General features: G+C 44.5%; 1 protein-coding gene across 1 annotated transcript; it reads left to right on the top strand.

The window, feature by feature from the left end:
• The first annotated feature begins 168 nt into the window (after positions 1–168).
• On the top strand, positions 169–25,994 carry LOC140065771 (nicotinamide N-methyltransferase-like). Its single transcript, XM_072113344.1, has 3 exons — positions 169–319; positions 12,568–12,775; positions 25,096–25,994. The coding sequence occupies exons 1-3, from the start codon at positions 169–171 to the stop codon at positions 25,523–25,525; spliced, it is 789 nt and encodes a 262-aa protein (XP_071969445.1). The 3' UTR covers positions 25,526–25,994.

Below are 25,994 nucleotides of genomic sequence, written 5' to 3'. Positions count from 1 at the left end.
TAACTACTGTATATATTGTAAAAATGTCAAACTACATGTTCACATGACTGAAGATCATGATGTGACAGGTGATTCTTATAAAAACCCAATGCAAATAGATTCAAGTAACTATAAATATATTGAGCAGTAGTGTAGAAGAAATCAATCAGTTTGAGACAAGATCAGAAGATGGATTGCAGTGCCTATAAGCTCTATAATGTATGTGGCTTTGATTCCAGAAAACATCTAGAGAATTACTATTCAGAAAAGGCAAAAATGCTCTTTGGAGAGGATTCCTTGATATTTCCTATTAAAAAGCTTAAAGAAGCTCTCTCGTTGGGTATGTATTTTCCTGTTACATTTCTTTGCATTTTTTAATAATTTTATTACAGACTAATTCACATCTTTACATAGGGTAGCTTCCTAATCTCATTAAAAAATTTACTAACTGGTCTTCCGAACATATATCCTGAATTGTCGAGATTAATTGTGTTAAACTGACGATTCTCCCCCACTCCTTTTTCTTATCTTTATATACTTTACAGTAAGCCATCAGGGTCTTTGATCTATTTTCTATGGGCTGCATCTACCCCTAGAATTGTAAATTGTACATTGATGCATTGGAAACTTCAAGGGGGGTTGGGACTCCCAGACTTTATGGGTTACTTTGTGGTGTCCATGTTAGCTTGTATTTTGGATTAGTTTTCCAACCACATGAACTGGAATCACACCTTACCCCTGTACCCCTGTATGATTTCCCTGGTCGACCACCTTCACTACTCTGATCACAAAATCAATAAACTACCCTTGATATGTTCCCATATGATGAAAACACTCAAGACACTGTGCTCCTTACAGGCCTTTTTGAGCCAAAAGGCTCCCCTGTCTCCATTACTCCAACAATCCAGACTTTCCTCATCTCTTAGGATATATTAACCCCTTACATTTTTTTTTTAATAAGGTAACTTTTTTTATGCAGTACTTCACAAAAATAACCCAAACTTATGCATATAAATCAATTTGTCTCATTACACAAATCTATAAATTGCGTAAAGAACAGTTTATACACCATCCCCTACAACTCCAAACCTCGTTCTGGTCTCATCTTCAACTTCCTCCATTTTGTTTTATTCATAAATCTCTTTACCACTCCTATGGCTGATGCACTGTTTTACAATAAATGTCTGGCTATTGTTTTTTTCATGTGATGCAGAACTTTTGCATTTGCCAATCGCTTCCCTTTCATCACATCAAGACCTCTCAAACAGCCAAGCACACACACCTTGGGCTCCATCAAGATCCTGACATTAAACATAACTTGAATCAATTATATCACCTGTCCCCCACAGGAACCAAATGCCATATCAATGTAAAACAAAGATCCACATGTAGAGGACATACAAGAGTATTGACGCACAGCCACAATTGTTTCACACCACAAGTCACGCAAACCATCCTCAGTACACCACCTACAGAAGAGCGTAAGCCTGCCTGTAGTATTGCCCCAAAATCTTGGGCAAATGTTCTCTTGGAACATTTGGAGGTTAATTTAGACTTGCATAATTATTATATATGGGGTATATTGACTTTAATAGCATGTGCTGTATGTTTTAGTCAGTAGTAATTATTATTGTGTGTTTTTTTGAGAGGCTAGTGTAATAGCTTCTTTTACCATTAAGTTAAAGTTTGACAATCCTTGTTATAGAATTCTGGATTGCCATATATTAGCCACAAGGACTAAGCAGATAAGTTGTGATATATTATGCTCATCCATGCTCATTAAATCTGCAGTTTTCATTCTTCCATATGGGTTTTTTTGGACTGTATAACTGTCCACCTTACAATATGCTCAGTCTAAATCTGAATAATTTCAGTTTGAGCATTTGGGCCAACAAGAAATTTTGGGTAATAATCCAGTTTACAGCGATTGTGGAATTATAGTCAGGGTGCTCATATAAACCACTGACTTACTCCATTTTAATAATTAATTACTGCTTGGTATTGACTAAAATCTCTACTCTTGTTATACTCTTGCTATACTTCTTAATAGTTGTGTTGTTGTGTGCTCAAGAATAACCCTTTTTGCAGACAAATACATATTTGCATGTCACTATTTAAACTTTGCTTAAAGTTGTCAAGTAACACTGTTAAAATGGTTTATGAATAGAGATGAGCGAGCACTAAAATGCTCGGGTACTCGTTATTCGAGACAAACTTTTCCCGATGCCAAAGTGCTCGTCTCGAATAACAAGCCCCATTGAAGTCAATGGGAGACTCGAGCATTTTTCAAGGGGCCAAGGCTCTGCACAGGGAAGCTTGGCCAAACACCTGGGAACCTCAGAAAATGATGGAAACACCACGGAAATGGACAGGAAACAGCAGGGGCAGCATGCATGGATGCCTCTGAGGCTGCTTAATCGTACCATTATGCCAAAATGATGGGCAACAGCATGGCCATGACAGAGTGACCGAATGAGGCTAGATAGCATCTAAAACATGCAATAATTGACCCTGACACTATAGGGGATGGCATGCAGAGGCAGCGGCAGCAGTGGCAGGCTAGAGAGTGTCATAGCGACATACACTAAATGGACTCAGGCTTCACCAAAGGAGGTGAGCAAGAAGCGCTGAAATGACTTCCTATGTGAACAAAAGGTTGACGGTATATTTAGTCGATAACACAGCATGGTGGCGACATAGTGAGCAAGTTCCATAACATATCTGGTGAAACACCCGAAAAATGAGCCTGACACAGCTGTTTTGATAAGGGGACAACATGTGGAGGCAGCCATGGAGACGACTTCTATGATTAAGAGCGACAGTATGGGGCATCCATATTGCGCTGCTATGATTGCAACTTCAGGTCTCCAGCATGGCGGCGACAGATGGGACGAGTTCCACTATGTATCTGGTGAAACACCTGAAAATTCTGCCTGACACAGCTTGTTTGATAAGGGGACGATGTATGGAGGCAGTGAAGTAGTAGTAGATTAAAGGTGCTGCAGTTAAAACTATGTTAGTTGGATCTTGAGATGGAGCTGGCGCTCCGCTGCCAGGCGAGCTTTCGCCTATCCAAGGCCCTGTCTCTCGGCTACTCCCCAAACAGCACTTCTAAGAACCTTTTGTATAAGATCAAGTGTAGTAGTGTTCTTATAAGTTTGGGTTATGGCGGGTGAGGGGAATGTAAACAGATGCGCAAGAAGTGCTGAAATAATATCGGTAAATGATAAAAGTTTGCCAGTATATTTTGTGGATTACACAGCAGGGTGGCGACAAAGTTAACAAGTTTGATGTGGAAGCCATGAAAACAACCCAAAATTCTGCCTGACACAGCTCGTTTGATAAGGGGACGATGTATGGAGGCAGTGAACTAGTAGTAGATTAACCCCTTAATGACCGCCCTATCGGCTTTTTACGGCGGTCATTAAGGGTACTTCTTCTGACGCGTACGCCTTTCTACGGCGGCGCGTCAGAAGAAGATTTCGGGCCACCGGGTCTCGCTGGTGACGGTGTCGGGCTGTGATATCACAGCCCAGACCCGCACTAACACCCGAGATCGGAAAAACTCCGATCCCGGGTGTTTAACCCCTTACACGCCGCGGTCAAGCATGACCGCGGCGTGCAAGTGTGTCCCCTGTGGATCGGACCCCCACGGTGTGCTTACCGCGGGATACGATCCCTCCTGCCTCAGCCCCGGGTTCTGACTAGTGACCCGGGGCTGTCGGCTCCTCTCTGTGCCGGGTTCCGCCTCCTGGCAGGACCCGGCTGTGTGTAACTGAGCATGCTCAGCATGCTCAGTTACTTACACAATACACTGCAATACAAGTGTATTGCAGTGTAAAGGCTTGAATAAGCGATCGGATGATCGCTTATTCAAGCCAAGAAGTAGAAAGTGTAAAAAAAGTTAAAAAAAATAAATAAATCTTTTTATAATATAATTAAATAAATAAAATACAAGTCCCATAATCTCCCCAGTAACACATAAAATGCAAATAAAGTAAATAAAACACAAAAACACGTACATATTTGGTATCACCACGTCCGTATTAATCTGTACAATAAATCTAAATCAATATTGAACCCGCTTGGTGAACTATGTAAAGAAAAAACTCGAAAAACTTCCCATAATATACAATTTTCCATCAAACACCGTCACAAAAATTTTTCTAAAAAGTGATCAAAAAAAGTTACGTTCCCTAATATGATACGACTGAAAAGAACAACTGTTTTCGCAAAAAATAAGCCCTCAAACAGATCTGACAACAGAAAAATACAGAAGTTATGGCCCTGAAAAGTTGTCAATAGTAAAAACAATGCGATTTTCTCCAATATTGGTTTTGCTCAGGAAAATTGAGCAAAAATAAGAAAAACTATATAAATGAGGTATCACCGCAATCGTAGTGAACCAGAGAATAAAGATAAAATATTATTTTTACGTTACAGTGAGCGGGGGGAAAAAATGCTCATGAATAAGCTTTAAACTCCCAAAATAAATTATCTATACATTGTATCTCATCCCGTACATAATAAGCCCTGATATGTTCGCATTTCCAAAAAAAAAAAAAATTTATAGGTCGTACAATGTGACAATAAAAATCTGCTGTGAATGGCGCCTCCATTCATTCTATACTCTGCCATGCGCCCGTACAGCAGTTTACCACCACATATGGGGTATCCGTACACTCGGGAGGAATTGTGCATCAAGTGTTGCAGTGCGTTTCATCATTTAATTTATTCTGAAAATGTCAGTTTTGGCCTAAATGAATGTATTTTCCAAAAAAATTCTATAGTTTCTAAATCGCAGGTCCATATTTTTTAACCCATGTGAAACACTTAAAGGGTTAATAGACTTAATAGAAGTTGTTTTACATATGTTGAGGGGTGAGCTTTCTATAGTGGGGTAAGTTATGGGGTTTTACTATTATTTAGGCCTCTCAAAGTCACTTGAAATCTGAGTTGTCCCTCAAAATGTGAGTTTTGCCAATTTTCATGAAAATAAGAAAAATCGCACCTAAAGTTCTGCGCCTCATAACATCCTAGAAAAATGACCGGAAGCATAAAATATCATCCCAACATAAAGCAGATATTCTGTAAATGTTAATTATCAAACTTTTTGGGTAGTTTTACATCTTGCCTGGAAACCAGAACATTTCAAACTTGGAAAATGAAGAATTTTTACAAACTTTTGCCAAATTTTCACTTTTTTTCAGAACGAAACGCAAAACTTATCACTTAAATTTTATCACTAACATGAAGTACAATGTATCACGAGAAAATATTCTCAAAATCACCCGGATATGTTAAAGCGTTCCGAAGTTATAACCAATTATCGTGAGACATGTCAGATTTGAAAAATTAAGTCTGGTCATTGAGCTGAAAACTAGTGTCGGTGATAAGGGGTTAAAGGTGCTGCAGTTAAAACTATGTTAGTTGGATCTTGGGATGGAGCTGGCGCTCCGCTGCCAGGCGAGCTTTCGCCAATCCAAGCCCCTGTCTCTCGGCTACTCCCCAAACAGCACTTCTAAGAACCTTTTGTATAAGATCAAGTGTAGTAGTGTTCTTATAAGTCTGGGTTATGGCGGGTGAGGGGAATGTAAACAGATGCGCAAGAAGCGCTGAAATAATATCGGTAAATGATAAAAGTTTGCGAGTATATTTTGTGGATAACACAGCAGGGTGGCGACAAAGTTAACAAGTTTGATGTGGAAGCCATGAAAACAACCGAAAATTCTGCCTGACACAGCTCGTTTGCTAAGGGGACGATGTATGGAGGCAGCCATATGGACGACTTTTGGAGGCAGCTATGGCGATGACGTGTGGAGGTAGCAATGGAGACAACGTGTGGAGGCAGCTAAAAAGACGACGTGTGGAGGCTGCTATGGAGACATTTTAATTTGGATAGTGCCTCTATGTGGCAGTCCAAAAAAGTTTTCAAACCAGAGGAGCAGGTAGGTGGTCCTCCAGAAAAATTAAATAGATTGAGTGCCTGTATGTGGCACTCCCAAAAATTGTTTAAAACAGAGGACCGGGTATGTGGCCCTCCAGAAAAATCAAATACATAGAGTACTGTAGCTAGAGCCAGTTGGCCCTGGCAAAAAATAGCCAGTTTCCTCTGCTTTAGTGTACAAAGAGAAGGAGAAGGAGGAAAATGAGGAGGAGGAGTGCATACATTATTCAGGTTGAGCTTCCTTCACCTGGTGGAGAAAGGAAATCCTGAGAAATCCAGGCTTTATTCATCTTGATAAGCGTCAGCCTGTCAGCGCTGTCAGTCGACAGGCGTGTACGCTTATCGGTGATGATGCCACCAGCTGCACTGAAAACCCGCTCGGACAACACGCTAGCGGCATGGCAGGCAAGAACCTCCAAGGCGTACAGCGCCAGTTCGTGCCACATGTCCAGCTTTGAAACCCAGTAGTTGTAGGGAGCTGTGTGATCATTTAGGACGATGGTATGGTCAGCTACGTACTCCCTCACCATCTTTCTGTAAAGATCAGCCCTACTCTGCCGAGACTGGGGACCGGTGACAGTGCCTTGCTGGGGTGACATAAAACTGGCAAAGGCCTTGTAAAGCGTACCCCTGCCAGTGCTGGACAAGCTGCCTGCTTGCCTACTCTCCCTCTCTACTTGTCCCGCACAAGTACGCCCTCTGCCGCTAGCGCTGTCAGAAGGGAAATACTGTTTCAGCTTGTGCACCAGGGCCTGCTGGTATTCATGCATTCTCACACTCCTTTCCTCTCCAGGGAAGAGAGTGGAAAGATTTTGCTTGTACCGTGGGTCCAGGAGAGTGAATACCCAGTAATCGGTGCTGGAGTAAATTCTTTGAACGCAAGGGTTAAGGGGTTAGGCAGCCTAGCATGAAATCTGCCATATGCGCCAGAGTACCAACGCGCAAGAATTCACTCCCCTCACTGGCCTGACTCTCCATTTTCTCCTCCTCCAACTCCTCTTCTTCTGCGCATACACGCTGAGCAGTGAATGACTGAGCAATGGTCCCCTCTTCTGTCTCTCCAACATTCTCCTCCTCTTCCTTCTTATCCTCCTCCACCTCCTCCGATATGCGCTGAGAAACAGACCTGAGGGTGCTTTGGCTATCAACAAGGGAATCTTCTTCTCCCGTCTCTTGTGACGAGCGCGAAGCTTCCGACTTCATGCTGACCAGAGAGTTTTTCAACAGGCCAAGCAGCGGGATGGTGAGGCTGATGATGGCGGCATCGCCACTGACCATCTGTGTTGACTCCTAAAGTTAGTCAGCACCTGACAGATATCAGACATCCACGTCCACTCCTCATTGTAGACTTGAGAAAGCTGACTGACCTGACTACCAGTTCTGGTGGAAGTTGACATCTGACAGTCTACAATCGCTCTGCGCTGCTGGTAAACTCTGGATAACATGGTTAATGTTGAATTCCACCTCGTGGGCACGTCGCACAACAGTCGGTGAGTGGGCAGTTGGATGCGGCACTGCGCTGCCCTGAGAGTGGCAGCATCTGTGCTGGACTTCCTGAAATGCGCACAGATTTGGCGCACCTTCGTGAGCAAATCAGACAGATTGGGGTATGTCTTGAGGAACCGCTAAACTATGAGATTTAACACATGGGCTAGGCATGGCACATGTGTCAGTCTGCCGAGTTGCAGAGCCGCCACCAGGTTACGGCCGTTGTCACACACAACCATGCCTGGCTTCAGGTTCAGCGGTGCCAGCCACAGATCATTCTGCGCCGTGATGCCCTGTAATAGCTCTTGGGCGGTGTGCCTTTTATCGCCTAGGCTCAGCAGTTTGAGCACCGCCTGCTGTCGCTTAGCGATGGCACTGCTGCTGTGCCTAGAGCTACCGACTGATGGCGCCATGCCCACGGATGGTAATTCGGAGGAGGAGGTGGAGGAGGGGTGGGAGGAGGAGGAGGCATAGTAGGCCTTTGAGACCTGGACCAAGGTAGGCCCCGCAATCCTCGGCGTCGGCAGTATATGAGCAGCCCCAGGGTCAGACTCGGTCCCAGCCTCCACCAAGTTAACCCAATGTGCTGTCTGTGACATATAGTGGCCCTGCCCGACAGCACAGCGTTGGTCAGGGCACGGATGATGTTGTCTGACACGTGCTTGTGCAGGGCTGGGACGGCACATTGAGAAAAGTAGTGGCGGCTGGGGACTGAGGTTGCGAAAGGCCTTGGTCTCTACCAGACTATAGGGCAGCATCTCCAGGCTAAGCAGTTTGGAGATGTGGACGTTGAGGGCTTGGGCGTGTGGGTGGGTTGCACTATACTTCATTTTGCGCTCCAGCGTCTGGGGTATGGAAAGCTGAACGCTGGTGGATGCTGTGGAGGATCGTGGAGGCGAAGATGGGGTTTTAGCACGGGAGGTGTTTGGGCAGGGGGCTGACTAGCAGATGACAAAGGGGAAGGAGCAGTGGTGTGCCCGGCCGGAGGTGAACGGGCTTGGTGCCATTGAGAGGGGTGTTTAGCATTCATATGCCTGTGCATACTGGTGGTAGTTAAGCTAGTAGTGGTGGAACCCCTGCTGATCCTTGTTTGGCACAGGTTGCACACCACAGTCCGTCGGTCATCCGGTGTTTCTTTAAAGAAAATCCAGACTTCTAAAAATCTAGCCCTCGCCACGGGAGCTTGACTACATGAAACATTTGGCGCTGATGCACTAGCTCTGGCCCTGCCACTACGTCTGGCCCCACCACTGCCTCTTCCAACCTGTTCTGGTATAGGATTCGCCTCTGTCTCTGAAGCACTGTGTTCACCCGGCCTATCAACTCAGCTTGGGTCTGTCACCTCATCATCCTCCGATCCCTCAGTCTGCTCCCCCCTCGGACTTCCTGCCCTGACAACAACTTCACCTCTGTCTGACAACCGTGTCTCCTCATCGTTCGACACACTTCTTCCACTACGTCAATAATGTCATCATCACCCACAGACTGCGACCGGTGGAAAACCTGGGCATCGGAAAATAGCTCAGCAGCAACCGGACAAGTGGTTTGTGACTCTGGGAAGGGTCCAGAAAACAGTTCCTCAGAGTATGCCGGTTCAAATGCCAATTTTTGCTGGGAGGGGGCAGACTGGGGGTAGGAGGCTGAGGTGGAGGAGTGCTGAATTCGGTGACATGGGTGGAATGCGTGGAAGACTGACTGGTGGACAAATGGCTAGAAGCATTGTCCGCAATCCACGACATCACCTGTTTGCACAGTTCTGGCCTCAACAGTGCTCTACCACGAGTCCCAGTAACTTGAGACATGAACCTCATCCTGCCCAGGACCACGGCCTCTGACCCCTGCAGTAGTTGGACGCCCACGTCCACGCCCTCGTCCTCTACCCCTAGCCCTCGGGTTGAACATTTTCAAAATTAAAGTGTTAACTGTAAATATTTTTAGTTTTTTTGTGTTTTTTTTTTTTTAAACAAAACAATGCTATCCTATTGCTATGGCTAGTTTCTAACCTACACTGACAGCACACAACTGGATTTTGTGCTGTGCCTGATGACTTTGAGTTATAAAATTAAATAAACATAAAAAAAAATTGTAGGCCTAAGTAAGCCGTTGGGGTTCTCCTATGGCTATTTTCTAGTCTACATTGAAAGCACACTGCTTTGCCAGAATACTTTGAGTTATAAAAGTAAATAAACATAAAAAAAAAAATAAATCGGCAGACTGTGTCTAATTCAAATCAAACCCCTAATAAATTGTCCTACTTCTGTGTTTGAGGTGGATATGTGTGTCACTAAGAGCTAAACACAACGGTCGCAGGTCTCCCTGCAAATTCCTCACAATATGGTACTAGCTGCACTACTAGTGCCAGCAAGCCCAGCCACAAGCAAACCAAAAAAAAGTAAAATATAACGCTATTGTAGGCCTAAGTAAGCCGTTGGGGTTCTCCTATGGCTATTTTCTAGCCTACACTGAAAGCACACTGCTTTGCCAGATTACTTTGAGTTATAAAAGTAAATAAACGTAAAAAAATAAATAAATCAGCAGACTGTGCCTAATTCAAATCAAACCCCTAATAAATTGTCCCACTTCAGTGTTTGAGGTGGATATGTGTGTCACTAAGAACTGGATTTTAAGTCACTTTAAGTTTTGAAAAAAAAAAAAAATCGTCAGACTGTGCCTAATTCAATCAAACCCCTGATAAATTGTCCCACTTAGGTGTTTGAGATGTGTGTTTCACTAAGAGCTGAATATAACGGTCGCAAGTCTCCCTGCAAATTCCTCACAATATGATACTAGCTGCACTACTAGTGCCAGCAAGCCCAGCCACAAGCAAATTAAAAAATAGATATATAACGTTATTGTAGCCCTAACAAGGGCTGTTGGGTTCTTGTAGAATCACTCCTGCCTAACACTATTCTAATAGAACACCCTAACGCTTTCCCTGACCAGCAGCAGCTCTCTCCCTAACGGCATCCAGACAGAGAATGATCCGAGCAGCGCGGGCAGGGGCTAGTCTATTCCAGGGTTACCTCATCAGGCCAGCCAACCACTGCTATCGACGTGTAAGGGTACCACGTCATGCTGGGTGGAGTGCAGAGTCTCCTGGCTTGTGATTGGCTCTGTTTCTGGCCGCCAAAAATCACAATGGCGGGAGATGCCATGTTCTCGAGCTGGCGAAATACTCGTCCGAGTGTGTTCGCTCATCTGTGTTCAACTATATGGTGTAGCCTACTATTGTGTTTATTTAGGTTAATAGGTCACTGCAGGTAGTTGGTGTGTTTTTAATTACTGTTATTTATTTATGAGTAAAGGGGCAATTGTTCTCTATTTATTGTGCCAATGGATCAATCTTTTGTCGCAGATTGTGATTTAACATATAAACTAAATTGCTATTTTGCAGCCAAATTAAGGAGTTTGTGAAAATTTGGTTTTTACCCTATATAGTTCTGGGATTTTAAGTGTTTTTAACCCTGTGTTATTCCTTGAATAAATTATTTTTCTAATATTCACAGGTTCGGGAGGGAGGGAAGGAAGTGTATATGAAGCAGTTCAACCAGCAGGCAGTGATCTGGATCAGCAGCAAGTGAGGAGACCAATGGGGCAGTGAGGTGTAGGCACTGTAACCACGTGTGAAGAGGGCCTGTAGGGAAGAATTGTAAGATAGATGCTATGGGGGAAACTTATATTTCTACACCAGTTTTCTGGCATAGAAGCAGTGCAAAAATTAGCGAATTCTAAAAAGCCTAAGCCACCTCCACACCATGTGGGTGAAGAGGGATATAGAGGGGTGTGGTGGCTAGCGGAGCAGGTAAGCATGGAGCATTCATGTCCCATGCTTGTATAATTTAAAAAAACCTGTGAACTTGATTTGACCTTTTTGATATTTCGTCTGTTTCCGGTTTTTAGCTAGAGCTATCTCATTTCTTCAATAACCCTATTTTTAGCTTCTGTTACCTTAGGTAGATCCAAGGATTTCTATTTTTTCGTAATACAATATTTTGCTGCAATGAAAATGTGTGATCTATACTGCCATAAAGTTTGAAGATTCGTACATTGCCACCAAACATGTTTTGTGGTGCCTTTTTTAGGCAGCCTTTCTAATATAAGTTGGAATATCCTTTTACACTATATGCGAGCCTATCAGGCGCAGGTACCGAGTTTGCACTTTTTTCTCCTATTGTATCTCTCTACTATATTCCTCATTATATTTCATATCTGAAAATATTGAAGTAAAGTCTTTTATATTTATTTTTCAACTCTGCAAATTTTATAATCCAATCTTTCTTTATATAGTTAAAGGGGATCTCATTTTCACTACAGACAGGTCGCAGAAACCCATCACACATGCATTTCAAAAATACATTTCTGCTTTCTCTAAGAATTTGAATTACAATATGATTGTGTGTTTTAACTTACCTTGTACCCTGACAGAATCCTCACTGTAGCCCTAGGGGTTGGGCTTTGGTTTAAGAGACACTTCACTTGTCTGTGCTGCTCTCTCCTCAGCCCCCACCTTTAGGCTCCTGTACAGCTCCTCCGTCTCCTAATGATGACAGCTCACCAAGCTGTGAAGGAGCAGAAGGGAGGAGCTTGTGGAGGAGGACAAAGGTAGGGGGCTGAGGAGTGAGCAACACAGACAAGTCAGGTGTTGTTTTTTGAAAGGCATCCAAACCAAAACAAACCACTGGGAATACACAGATGATTCTGTCAGGGTGCAAGTTAAGTTATAGCATACAATACATACATATAGCATGGGCTTCTGCAAACTGTCTTTAGTGAAAATGAAATCCCTAGTGACAGGTTCCCTTTAAGCTCTCTATTTACCCAGATCTCTAGGTACACATTAGGTATAAGTGCTTTTAAACCTTTTATTGATATTAAATATAAGGCTATTTCAATATTTTTCTGTGTCATTTCAGTCCATATCATAATACTGCATCCAATAGAATCTAATAGAATCTAAAGTATAATGTCTCTTATTATGAAATTCCAAAATTTTCTTACAGTAGATACAAGTCATTGTTTATCCACAACATGTAACATGGTTTCAGTATTTTACAGTTACATACTACAGTGTGTAAAAGACATGCTCAAATTCAACACAATGCTGGAAAGGCAAAGGACTTCAGACATTCACTCTTTATACTATTTCTCTACAGGTCATATTAAAGGAGATATCTTGATTGACCTCAGCAAGGGTTCCCTGATTCATCATCTGTATTCAGCCTGTGCCTTTTTCAAACACATGATAGTGCTGAAGGTCAGAGACAGATGCATCCTGGAGCTCAAGAGATGGGTGGACACTCGTACAGGAGCATTCGACTGGTGTCATGCTGCACAACTTCACGTAGATGTTGAAGGAAACAGGTGAAGGATTTGTTTAAAATTAAAGAGAATATATGTATATAACTTGTGAAAAAAATGAATTACTTTATCACAAGAGTGCTATGTTTCAGCCCCTGAATCAGGAGCCTTTCTCAAGCCTTGAGAAATATATATAAATACTAGAGATGAGCGAACATACTCGTCCGAGCTTGATGCTCGTTCGAGCATTAGCGTACTCGAAACTGCTCGTTGCTCGGACGAATACTTCGCCCGCTCGATAAAATGGCATCTCCCGCTGTTTTGCTTTTTGGCGGCCAGAAACAGAGCCAATCACAAGCCAGGAGACTCTGCACTCCACCCAGCATGACGTGGTACCCTTACACGTCGATAGCAGTGGTTGGCTGGCTAGATCAGGTGACCCTGGAATAGACTAGCCGCTGCCCGCGCTGCTCGGATCATTCTGTGTCCGGATGCCGCTAGGGAGAGAGCTGCTGCTGGTCAGGGAAAGCGTTAGGGTGTTCTATTAGCTTACTGTTAGGCAGGAGTGATTCTACAAGAACCCAACAGCCCTTCTTAGGGCTACAATAACGTTATACTTTTTTTTTTTTATTTGCTTGTGGCTGGGCTTGCTGGCACTAGTAGTGCAGCTAGTACCATATTGTGAGGAATTTGCAGGGGGACTTGCTACCGTTGTGTTTAGCTCTTAGTGACACACATATCCACCTCAAACACCGAAGTGGGACAATTTATTAGGGGTTTGATTTGAATTAGGCACAGTCTGCTGATTTTTTTTTTTTTTTTTTACCTTTATTTCATTTTATAGCTCAAACTCATCTTGCAAAGCAGTGTGCTTTCACTGTAGGCTACAAAATAGCCATAGGAGAACCCCAACGGCTTACTTAGGCCTACAATAGCGTTATATTTTCCTTTTTTTTGTTTGCTTGTGGCTGGGCTTGCTGGCATCAGTAGTGCAGCTAGTACCATATTGTGAGGAATTTGCTGGGAGACCTGCGACCGTTGTGTTTAGCTCTTAGTGACACGCATATCCACCTCAAACACCGAAGGGGGACAATTTATTAGGAGTTTGATTAGAATTAGGCAGAGTCTGCTGATTTTTTTTTTTTTTACCTTTATTTCATTTTATAGCTCAAACTCATCTTGCAAAGCAGTGTGCTTTCATTGTAGGCTACAAAATAGCCATAGGAGAACCCCAACGGCTTACTTAGGCCTACAATAGCGTTCTATTTTCCTTTTTTTTGTTTGCTTGTGGCTGGGCTTGCTGGCATTAGTAGTGCAGCTAGTACCATATTGTGAGGAATTTGCTGGGAGACCTGCGACCGTTGTGTTTAGCTCTTAGTGACACGCATATCCACCTCAAACACCGAAGTGGGACAATTTATTAGGGGTTTGATTAGAATTAGGCAGAGTCTGCTGATTTATTTTTTTTTTACCTTTATTTCATTTTATAGCTCAAACTCATCTTGCAAAGCAGTGTGCTTTCAGAGTAGGCTAGAAAATAGCCATAGGAGAACCCGAACGGCTTACTTAGGCCTACAATAGCGTTATATTTTCCTTTCTTTGGTTTGCTTGTGGCTGGGCTTGCTGCCACTTGTAGTGCAGCTAGTACCATATTGTGAGGAATTTGCTGGGAGACCTGCGACCGTTGTGTTTAGCTCTTAGTGACACGCATATCCACCTCAAACACCGAAGTGGGACAATTTATTAGGGGTTTGATTAGAATTAGGCAGAGTCTGCTGATTTATTTTTTTTTTATACCTTTATTTCATTTTATAGCTCAAAGTCATCAGGCACAGCACAAAATCCAGTTGTGTGCTGTCAGTGTAGGTTAGAAACTAGCCATAGCAATAGGATAGCAATAGGATAGCAGAACAGGTTGGAAGAGGTAGTGGTGGTGCCAGGCGGAGAGGCAGGGCCAGAGCTGGTGCATCAGCGTCAAATGTTGCCCGTAGTCAAGCTCCCGTGGCGAGGGCTAGATTTTCAGAAGTCTGGAGGTTCTTTAAAGAAACACCGGATGACCGACGGACTGTGGTGTGCAACCTTTGCCAAACCAGGATCAGCAGGGGTTCCACCACTACTAGCTTAACTACCACCAGTATGCGCAGGCATATGAATGCTAAACACTCCACTCAATGGCACCAAGCCCGTTCACCTCCGGCCGGGCACACCACTGCTCCTTCCCCTGTGTCATCTGCTAGTCAGCCCCCTGCCCAGGACCACGGCCCAAACACCTCCCGTGCGAAAACCCCATCTTCGCCTCCATGATCCTCCACAGCATCCACCAGCGTTCAGCTCTCCATACTCCAGACGCTGGAGCGCAAAAGGAAGTATAGCGCAACCCACCCACACGCCCAAGCCCTCAACGTCCACATCTCCAAGTTGCTTAGCCTGGAGATGCTGCCCTATAGGCTGGTAGAGACCTAGGCCTTTCGAAACCTCATGGCGGCGGCCGCCCCTCGGTATTTGGTCCCCAGCCACCACTACATTTCCCGATGTGCCGTCCCAGCCCTGCACAAGCACGTGTCAGAGAACGTCATCCGTGCCCTGACCAACGCCGTTTCTGACAAGGTCCACCTGACCATGGACACGTGGAGGAGTACTGCCGGGCAGGGCCACTATACATCGCTGACGGCACATTTGGTTAACTTGGTGGAGGCTGGGACCGAGTCTGACCCTGGGGCTGCTCATATACTGCTGACGCCGAGGATTGCGGGGCCTACCTCGGTCCAGGTCTCAAAGGCCTACTATGCCTCCTCCTCCTCCCACCCCTCCTCCACCTCCTCCTCCTCTGAATTACCATCCGTGGGCATGGCGCCATCAGTCGGTAGCTCTAGGCACAGCAGCAGTGCCATCGCTAAGCGACAGCAGGCGGTGCTCAAACTGCTGAGCCTAGGCGATAAAAGGCACACTGCCCAAGAGCTATTACAGGCATCACGGCGCAGACTGATCTGTGGCTGGCACCGCTGAACCTGAAGCCAGGCATGGTTGTGTGTGACAACGGCCGTAACCTGGTGGCGGCTCTGCAACTCGGCAGACTGACACATGTGCCATGCCTGGCCCATGTGTTAAATCTCATAGTTCAGCGTTTCCTCAAGACATACCCCAATCTGTCTGATTTGCTCACGAAGGTGCGCCGCATCTGTGCGCATTTCAGGAAGTCCAGCACAGATGCTGCCACTCTCAGGGCAGCGCAGCGCCGCCTCCAACTGCCCGCTCACCGACTGTTGTGCGACGTGCCCACGAGGTGGAATTCAACATTAACCATGTTATCCAGAATTTACCAGAAGCGCAGAGCGATTGTAGACTGCCAGATGTCAACTTCCACCAGAACTGGTAGTCAGGTCAGTCAGCTTCCTCAAGTCTACAATGAGGAGTGGACGTGGATGTCTGATATCTGTCAGGTGCTGAGTAACTTTGAGGAGTCAACACAGATGGTCAGTGGCGATGCCGCCATCATCAGCCTCACCATCCCGCTGCTTGGCCTGTTGAAAAACTCTCTGGTCAGCATGAAGTCGGAAGCTTTGCGCTCGTCACAAGAGACGGGGGAAGAAGATTCCCTTGTTGATAGCCAAAGCACCCTTAGGTCTGTTTCTCAGCGCATATCGGAGGAGGTGGAGGAGGATGAGGAGGAAGAGGAGGAGAATGTTGGCGAGACAGAAGAGGGGACCATTGTTCAGTCCTTCACTGTTCAGCGTGTATGGGCAGAAGAAGAGGAGTTGGAGGAGTTGGAGGAGGAGGAAATGGGCAGTCAGGCCAGTGAGGGGAGTGAATTCTTGCGCGTTGGGACTCTGGCGCATATGGCAGATTTCATGCTAGGCTGCCTATCCCGTGACCCTCACGTTCAAAGAATTTATTCCAGCACCGATTACTGGGTATTCACTCTCCTGGACCCACGGTACAAGCAAAATCTTTCCACTCTCATCCCTGGAGAGGAAAGGAGTGTGAGAATGCATGAATACCAGCAGGCCCTGGTGCACAAGCTGAAACAGTATTTCCCTTCTGACAGCACTAGCGGCAGAGGGCGTACTTCTGCGGGACAAGTAGCGAGGGAGAGTAGGCGAGCAGGCAGCTTTTCCAGCACTGGCAGGGGTACGCTTTACAAGGCCTTTGCCAGTTTTATGTCACCCCAGCAAGACACTGTCACCTGTCCGCAGTCTCAGCAGAGTAGGGCTGATCTTTACAGAAAGATGGTGAGGGAGTACGTAGCTGACCATACCATCGTCCTAAATGATCACACAGCTCCCTACAACTACTGGGTTTCAAAGCTGGACATGTGGCACGAACTGGCGCTGTACGCCTTGGAGGTTCTTGTCTGCCCTGCCGCTAGCATGTTGTCCGAGCGGGTTTTCAGTGCAGCTGGTGGCATCATCACCGATAAGCGTACACGCCTGTCGACTGACAGCGCTGACAGGCTGACGCTTATCAAGATGAATAAAGCCTGGATTTCTCCCGATTTTTATTCTCCACCAGGTGAAAGAAGCTCAACCTGAATAATGTATGCACTCCTCCTCCTCATTGTCCTCCTTCTCCTCCTCTTTGTACACTAAAGCATAGGAAACTGGCTATTTTTTGCCAGTGCCAACTGGCTCTAGCTATAGTACTCTATACAGGCACTCAATCTATTTAATTTTTCTGGAGGACCACCTACCTGCTCCTCTGGTTTGAAAACTTTTTTGGACTGCCACATACAGGCACTCAATTTATTTAATTTTTCTGGAGGACCACCTACCTGCTCCTCTGGTTTGAAAACTTTTTTGGACTGCCACATACAGGCACTATCCAAATTAAATTGTCTCCATAGCAGCCTCCACATGTCGTCTTTTTAGCTGGCTCCAAACGTTGTCTCCATTGCTACCTCCACACGTCATCGCCACAGCTGCCTCCAAAAGTCGTCCATATAGCTGCCTCCGTACATTGTCTTCTTATCAAACGAACTGTGTCAGTCAGAATTTTGGGTTGTTTTCATGGCTTCCACATCAAACTTGTTAACTTTGTCGCCACCCTGCTGTGTAATCCACAAAATATACTGGCAAACTTTTATCATTTACCAATATTATTTCAGCGCTTCTTGCGCATCTGTTTACATTCCCCTCACCCGCCATATCCTAAACTTATAAGAACGCTACTACACTTGATCTTATACAAAAGGTTCTTAGAAGTGCTGTTTGGGGAGTAGCCTAGAGACAGGGGCTTGGATTGGCAAAAGCTTGCCTGGCAGCGGAGCGCCAGCTCCATCGCAATATCCAACTAACATAGTTTTAACTGCAGCACCTTTAATCTACTACTAGTTCACTTCCTCCATACATCGTCCCCTTATCAAACGAGCTGTGTCAGGCAGAATTTTCAGGTGTTTCACCAGATACATAGTGGAACTCGGCCCATCTGTCGCCGCCATGCTGGAGACCTGAAGTTGCAATCATAGCAGCGCAATATGGATGCCCCTGTCGCTCTTAATCATGGAACCATTTCCGTAAAAACAATTAAAAATAGAACCACTATGCTATTCCATTATTCCTAGGTGAAATATTCAAACAACCCGGCCTGCTTTGAAAATTATAATTTTTTCAAAGTAAACGCTTCTGGCCCCCAGGCCCATTTTGGGTGGGGAGGAGCCGAGAGACAGGGGCTTGGACAGGCGAAATCTCGCCTGGCAGTGGACCGCCAGCTCCATCCCAAGATTAGGCAGCCTCAGAGGCATCCATGCATGCTGCCCCTGCTGTTTCCTGTCCATTTTGCCTCCACGATCCTCCACAGAGTCCACCAATGTCTCATTTCAACTCTCTATACCCCAGACGCTGGAGCACGAGAGGATATGCAGCACATCATCCCCTTATCAAACGAGCTGTGTCAGGCAGAATTTTCAGGTGTTTCACCAGATACATAGTGGAACTCGGCCCATCTGTCGCCGCCATGCTGGAGACCTGAAGTTGCAATCATAGCAGCGCAATATGAATGCCCCATACTGTCGCTCTTAATCATGGAAGTCGTCTCCATGGCTGCCTCCACATGTTGTCCCCTTATCAAAAGAGCTGTGTCAGGCTCATTTTTCGGGTGTTTCACCAGATACGTTATGGAACTTGGTCACTATGTCGCCACCATGCTGTGTTATCGACTAAATATACCGTCAACCTTTTGTTCACATAGGAAGTCATTTCACCTCCTTTGGTGAAACCTGAGTCCATTTAGGGTATGTCGCCATGAGACTCTCTAGCCTGCCACTGCTGCCGCTGCCTCTGCATGCCGTCCCCTATAGTGTCAGGGTCAATTATTGCATGTTTTAGATGCTATCTAGCCTCATTCGGTCACTCTGTCATGGCCATGCTGTTGCCCATAATTTTGGCATAATGGTGCGATTAAGCTGCCTCAGAGGCATCCATGCATGCTGCCCCTGCTGTTTCCTGTCCATTTCCGTGGTGTTTCCATCCTTTTCTGAGGTTCCAAGGTGTTTGGCCAAGCTTCCCTGTGCAGAGCCTTGGTCGTTATTCGAGACGAGCACTCGAGCATCGGGAAAAGTTCGTCTCGAATAACGAGTACCCGAGCATTTTAGTGCTCGCTCATCTCTAATAAATACCTTTCCTGTTTTAGTTCAATTAGGATTACAAAAATTATTTAGATAGTCAAAAGTTTTGCTGACTTTCACTCATTTTCCATTTACCAACTACAAAAATCCATAACCTTTTCATTTTTTGTGTACAGAGCTATGTGAGGGCTTATTTTCTGCGTAACAAATTTTACTTCTCAATGACTTTATTTATTATTCTATGCCGTGTACTGGGAAGCTGGAAACAATTCCAAATGTAGGGAAACTGGCAAAAAAATGCATTTGCATCATTTCCTGTGGACTTGTTATTAGGTGCCCTTTCCAAAATGTGGTCACTTCTTGGGGGGATTCTATTGTACTGTTACCTCAGGTACACTCCAAAAGCTAAATTTTGCTCCTTTCCTCATAAACCCTGCTGTGTGCCTATCCTGTAGTTTATTGCCTAACCGGGACAACCAGCATAATGATTTATGGGGTGTGTTTCCAAATTTCATTTGATAAATTTAAATGCATTTTTTTCTCTGAACCATTCACATTGGGGCTTATTTACTAAAGGTCCACACGCACACTTTCGTCGCATTTGCAATAATCTAAGGGCCTCTGCGCCACGCCAGAGGCACAGAACAAATGTTCCCCTGTGCCTTAAAGATCCTGTCATAGATGGGATCTTAGAGGCACTGCCTACGGACAGCCCTTGGGTCTTGATTGGACCTCAGGGCTGCCATTACAGCAAGCGGCACCCCCCAAAGGTGCAGGGGGAGGGGCAATCGCCGCGGTTGAGACCCCTAGCAGGCAATTTAAATGTCACGTTTGAGCTGACCTAGACATTTAATGGTTTAAACCCCTGCGATCAGAGCCCTCTCCTGTTAGTTGTAGTTGACACCCCATGTTTTATGATAATATATATCAGGCACATCAATTATATCTTTGGTTTATTGGCAACATCTAAGTTAATTATAGATGCACCTGTAGATGTATTTGAAGGCAATCCTGAAACACATTTCTTCTTTGCGTAACATCATGGGAAAGTACACATAATTCATCCTTGGTTGCAATTTCCACAAACTTCAAGGTGCCTTGCTTATCTTTAAAACTATTATACACAAACAATAAAGGAATATCCAGCCATGATACCACTCATTAAGGAGATGGGTTCTGTCTCCAAGCGATGGCATGAAATCCTTATCTGTTTTAGGTCAATTGAAAGTACCACGGTTATTTATATTTGCCAAATGCCAGATTAAAAAGAGAGAGAACATTTTAAGGAATTTTTATTACTTTCTGCATGTATGACTTTGGTCAAATGTTTTAAACATCCTTCCACAAACTAATAGTTGGTAGGAGTTTGGACCCAAAACTCCCAACTGTTATAACTAAGTCATCCTTTTTTAAGCAATGTTTTTATTCGAATTTTCTCATTTAAATGAACAAACACCCTATAATTACCCTGTAACATTAAAGGGCCAACCAAGGGAAGGGAAGGTGAAGGAAGTGGGAGGGGATACCAAAAGGGAGGGGGTCAGGTGAATGTATGAATCAACAAAGCAGTCCTTCATATGGAGCATACAAACATATATCTATTTCAGCAAAGGGAGGGCAGGAAGGAAAGTCAGGTGGTGAATATAGAGTAGGGGAGGAAGCTGGCTGTGGACCACTGAATCCTGGAGTATTGAGTACCTTCAGTGCCATCAATAATAGCACTTGGTGGATTTTGTGAGGATAAATAATTTCTTAACTTCTCTTTATTTGTGTAGTGTCTCTTCTATCCCATCCATACTTAATAGGCATGTTAATATTTGGACACAAAGAACTTTAAAGGGAGCAAGGGGATTAATCCACTCTTGTTAGATCGCCTTTGTGCAGCTGTAGAAATATAATGAAAAAATATGCTGAGGTAGTTGGGTGAGGTTTTGATGGGAGGGTGTTACAAATTCTATAGCTTTGTAGGGTGGGGGGGTTATATGCTTTGTGGATAATTTTCAGTGCCATGTACATAGATGAGTGGAGTAACTTGTAAGTCTTCCATGTATGGTCAATGAAATCTGAGAGTTTTAGGTCTGGGAAGTGGCATAGCTAGCCCATTATGTCTGTTTTTCACTGTACACTGGAGTCTATTGAGAATGTAGAGTGGAATAAAATAATTATATTGTCAGGCTCAGGGGTTGTGGACCCTCTGGACCACTGCAGTTGATGACATGACACAAGCCACTACCTGGGACCGGAGTCAAGTGGTACCCGGTTTTCACCAGAGCCCGCCGCAATCCGGGGTCAGCAACAGGAGGTCCAAGCAGATGGGTACGGGAACAGGGCACATAGGACACAGCAGCACCGAGGAACACTGGTGACACAGGAACACGGAGGGACTCAAGAAGCACAGGAACGCAGGAAACACAGGAACGCAGGAGACACAGGAGGGCAGGGTAATCGCTGTGGAGCTTTCTCTGAGGCTGTAAGGCACAAAGATCCGGCGGGGGTGTAGGAAGAGGCAGACTTAAGTAATTTTCAGAAAATGGCCAGTGCCAATTAACGGCGCAATGGCCCTTTAAATTCACTGAAGGTGGCGCGCACGCCCTAGGATGCGGGCCCGCGCAGGCCGCGCTGCTGGTGTCGGCGTGTGATCGTGGCCAGGTAAGTGACTCGCCGAGGGACCGGGGCAGCGGGAGATGGGTCGTGGGAGCACCCGTGACAGATATCCTGAATTGTACCTCCGTTGGTCTGTTGAAAAGGTAGATTGTGAGATCATCTGGTGTAATATGGTAGAGTTTGCGTAGCTGGATGCCTGTAAGTAGCCAAAAAAGTCCCCTGCATGAAAATTGTATATTTGTTTGGTTTCAGTAAAAGGTAAGAGTGCTTGTAGTGTCAGGAGTGAGTATGTTCTGCAATGCTCTTATACCTATAGAATACCAGTGGGAGAATACTGGGTACGGACTACCATTTTGAAAGCCTGGGTTCCCGTGAGAGGGGAGTATGAAGGATTTCTGCGGAGGTAGTCCTTTCAGTTTTCTGGTGTACTTTCAGGTTCTGATTGTAGTGAACAGTAAGTGATTGGTTCTAACCTCCTCTTTCAAGGAAGTGAACTCTGAATGTAGAATTTATAGTAGAGAGACAGGCTGTGCAAAGTATGTGTCTTGGTCTATGTTTGTAAAGGTAAAACTAACTCTTATCCAGTCACTGATGGTGCACAGCAGGGCAACCACATTATACAGACGCACATCAGGAACGTTTAGGCCACCATTAGACTATGAGTGAGCATGCAAATTAGTAATCTTGACTTGACTTGAGTTTTTTTGCTCAGTATAGTGCATCTTTTTTCATCTTTGGGTTTAATATAAGTGAGTAAAGACTGGAATAAGTAGAGTAGTTTAAGTAAAAGCACCATTTTCAATAGGTTAGCTCTGCTTGAGTAAGTTAAAGTGCATCCTTGCCAACGTTGTAATGTGTCTGTTAACGTAGTGATGTGTGATGCTGACCTTCAATTTCAATGGAATTTGAAGATTTGAACTCCCAGGTAGGTGAGACTGGCCTTTGCCTACTTAATAGGTATACTTGCACCCCAGGAAGGCACATGGGGTCATCTTTGCATTAAGGCTTCTGATATGTCCAAATTCAGTACCTGATAGGACTCCATGGTGTTTTATTAGATCTAAAAGTACATTGTCTGACAATAATGCAATTCAAGAAGATTGTGTGCCCGATTTGCTGAATGTGTCGCTTCCCCGAGCAGGTCTGCCGGAGTTCACCATGTTCCTCCTGGTGTATGTAAGTGCATGGCTTGCGACACAATTTTTAGGTATGTCCTAATCCGTCGGATCATGTCCCCCCAATTTGTGTCACAGGCAGGCGCGAATGCAACTTAATCCGATTGCGTTCGACACAATCACCTACTAAATACCTGTCCCAGCGGCAAGATACCTGAAAATGTCTGAAAACCCGACAGAAATGTGGCCGCAGGACCCTGAGTAAATAAGCCCCTATGTGTCCCTATCTTGACACATAGAAAGGGTGTGCTAGAACCCTTTTCTGCTTAACAGGATAATTAAGCCCAGCAGTGTTCCAAGTTAGAATATAAAAGGGGCATTCCCACAAAGACAAGTTTCTTTTATGGACTCAGGATAGCAAAATAACACATTCTCTAATTCACTGTTATTAATAAAAATACAGCATTTCAAAGATATAAATTCAACCTGTCTCTATGAGTCCTGGTGTACACAATTTCAGTAGCCCCTAGACACGACCTGGAACTTCTGACTTTAGGGTCGAGATGCCATTTTGGATTTCTGTGTGACATTGCTTGCTGAGTTTCTGTCTTTCTGCTCTAAGCCTGTAGCCTCACCTCCTGCAGTCAACACGGAGCTTGCATTGATACACAGACACTCCCTCACTTCCTTTCAGGACATCATGAGCAGACAGGAGCTGCAATCTACAAACTACAAGGAGATAAGTGATCTGGGCGAAGGGGGATGCAGGCACATATCTGTGAGATGTAGCAGAGCTGACTGTGTAAAAGTCTATCAGCCTCTGTCTGTCAGCCTCTGTGTAATAGGTATCTTATGCATCTCTGATCCGTCTTATTTCTCTCCTATGTGTCAGTGTATTAGAAGCCAGGTGAAAGTGTATATACACCTGTACCCTGATAATGTAACCACATTGTCACCCCATAAAACTTAATGGATTATAAGATGTCTGCTGAGAGAGTCCCCAGGACTTTGCACTGAGCAGCCTAAGGGGTGATAGGAGCTAAAACAGCAATAACACTGAGTAACATTGTAAAGTAAGGGGTTACAATGATCTTTATTGTATTAACATCACTGGGGGATTAAAACCTGAGAATTTTCTTTCATGGGAAAACCCCTTTAAGATGGAATGAAGAAGTAAGCAAGGGTGGTGTCAGTAACTGTGATGAAGTCATCATTTACCTGATGGTGAGAAAATTGTACACAGGTGGTTTTTGGGAGAGTACAGGCATCCTGTCCCAACCTGTGGGAGTCATGGAAAAATTACTCCAGTGGTAAGGGTCATCCATCCCACTAGGGGGAGGTGGCAAAAATGAAAAACAGTTAAAAAAAACATAAAGATAATAAACAGTAAGCCATACTGTTAAAACATAAAGATAGTAAACAGTTTGCTAGAACCAGTCAGAGAGGGGTATGGAGAGATATAGGTTCAGAGAGATGTTATTGGGTAGAAACGAACATTGTTGTACAAATTCAGTCTCTGTTTTGGAGACGACAACCCCGAACTTGTTTAGGGTCTTTAAAGAGGACCTGTCAGCTGTAAAAACTGCACTTAAGTAAGCAGCTCCTAGTGCTACAACAGACACAGCAGTGTTACACGCCAGTGGTGTAGAAGCCCTGAAATAATCCCATATACTAGATTATTGCTCCCACTCCACCCAGGGATATCACAGTGTCAGTCTATGGAGGAGAGCTGGGGTATCACCAAGGGGGGAGAGAGGTGGTGTATTTCACGTCTTTGAGTGCCTGATTCCCTTCTCTCTCTATAAAGCAATCATCCGATCATTTCTCCATGCTCTTTCACTGTAATACAAATGTATTGCAGTGTATAATGTAGCTAACTGAGCATGCTTAGTTAGTTACAGCCGGGTCCTTCCATGAGGTGGAAACTGGTGTGAAGAGGAGTCGGCAGCCGCTGGACACTTGCCAGACCCCAGGGCTGCAGAAGAAAGGATTCGATCCCCCAGTAAGCTCACTGGGGGGAGGGGGGTCCGATCCTTAATAGCCACTTAAAAACATGATCTACCGGTCAGGATAATATCTTGTTTCATTTCTTCCATTTCTTTCAGTGAGCAGTTGGAAGACAAAGAAGGAAAAGTGAGATCCGCGCTGCAACATGTTGTGAAATGTGACCTTGAGAAAGAAAATATGACAGAACCAATAGATTTACCACCAGCCGATTGTATCATCAGTTTTTGTCTTCTGGAAGCTATCAGCAAAGACCAAGATGATTATGTCAGATATCTCAGGAAGTTCTCCAAGTTGCTAAAACCTGGAGGGCACATCATAATCATTGGTCCTATAGACGCAACATATTATACAGTTGGGGAACACAAGTTTCATAATTTCAGATGTGATGAGGATTTTGCTAGGAAAGTTCTAGTTGGAGAAGGTTTTATAATTGATTTCTGTGAGGTTAAAAAGAGATCAAATGTGAGTGATCTCATTGACTATAAAGGGGTCGTTTTCATTGTAGCTCACAAAGCAACACAGGTTTAAAGAGAAATTTCAGATGACTATTCAAAATAATGTCGAGTGTATGCACATGACAAATAACACTAATTATGGCCATTAAACAACTTGCACCATGTATTCATTAGCAGCTTTCTCCTCTACCAGCTCCATCTCTAATTTTCAGTTTCTATTTAGCTTGAGGGTGAAGACTAGTACTTTTATGTCTACAATGGATACAGGAGATTCTTCTATTTGAAAGGATTGGCTGTTCTAGAACAGAGTCACGTTAAGTTTTCTCCAATGGTGGTGGACACATTTAACAAATAAAGTTAAAATGGTCCCTTTGTAAAGAATTGAGCACTGCTATGGATATTGATGAATCAGTCACAGGAGTCTGTATCAGTCAGATTCCAATGATTTTAGATTATAAGACGCAGACATGTTTTACCATGTCTTATAGTCTAAAACATTTAAACAGTATGGAAGTATAACTGCAAATCATGCATCATGTATT

Source organism: Engystomops pustulosus, chromosome 6 (assembly GCF_040894005.1).
Source record: "Engystomops pustulosus chromosome 6, aEngPut4.maternal, whole genome shotgun sequence".
Taxonomy (NCBI): Eukaryota; Metazoa; Chordata; class Amphibia; order Anura; family Leptodactylidae; genus Engystomops; species Engystomops pustulosus.
This window is presented reverse-complemented; position numbering and strand designations above follow the sequence as displayed.

Excerpts from the sequence above, each read along its gene's own strand:
- LOC140065771 (XM_072113344.1), top strand. The coding sequence starts at position 169 with ATGGATTGCAGTGCCTATAAGCTCTATAATGTATGTGGCTTTGATTCC. Across the intron at positions 320-12,567 it reads TAAAGAAGCTCTCTCGTTGG|GTCATATTAAAGGAGATATC; the intron begins GTATGTATTTTC and ends ATTTCTCTACAG. Across the intron at positions 12,776-25,095 it reads GTAGATGTTGAAGGAAACAG|TGAGCAGTTGGAAGACAAAG; the intron begins GTGAAGGATTTG and ends CATTTCTTTCAG.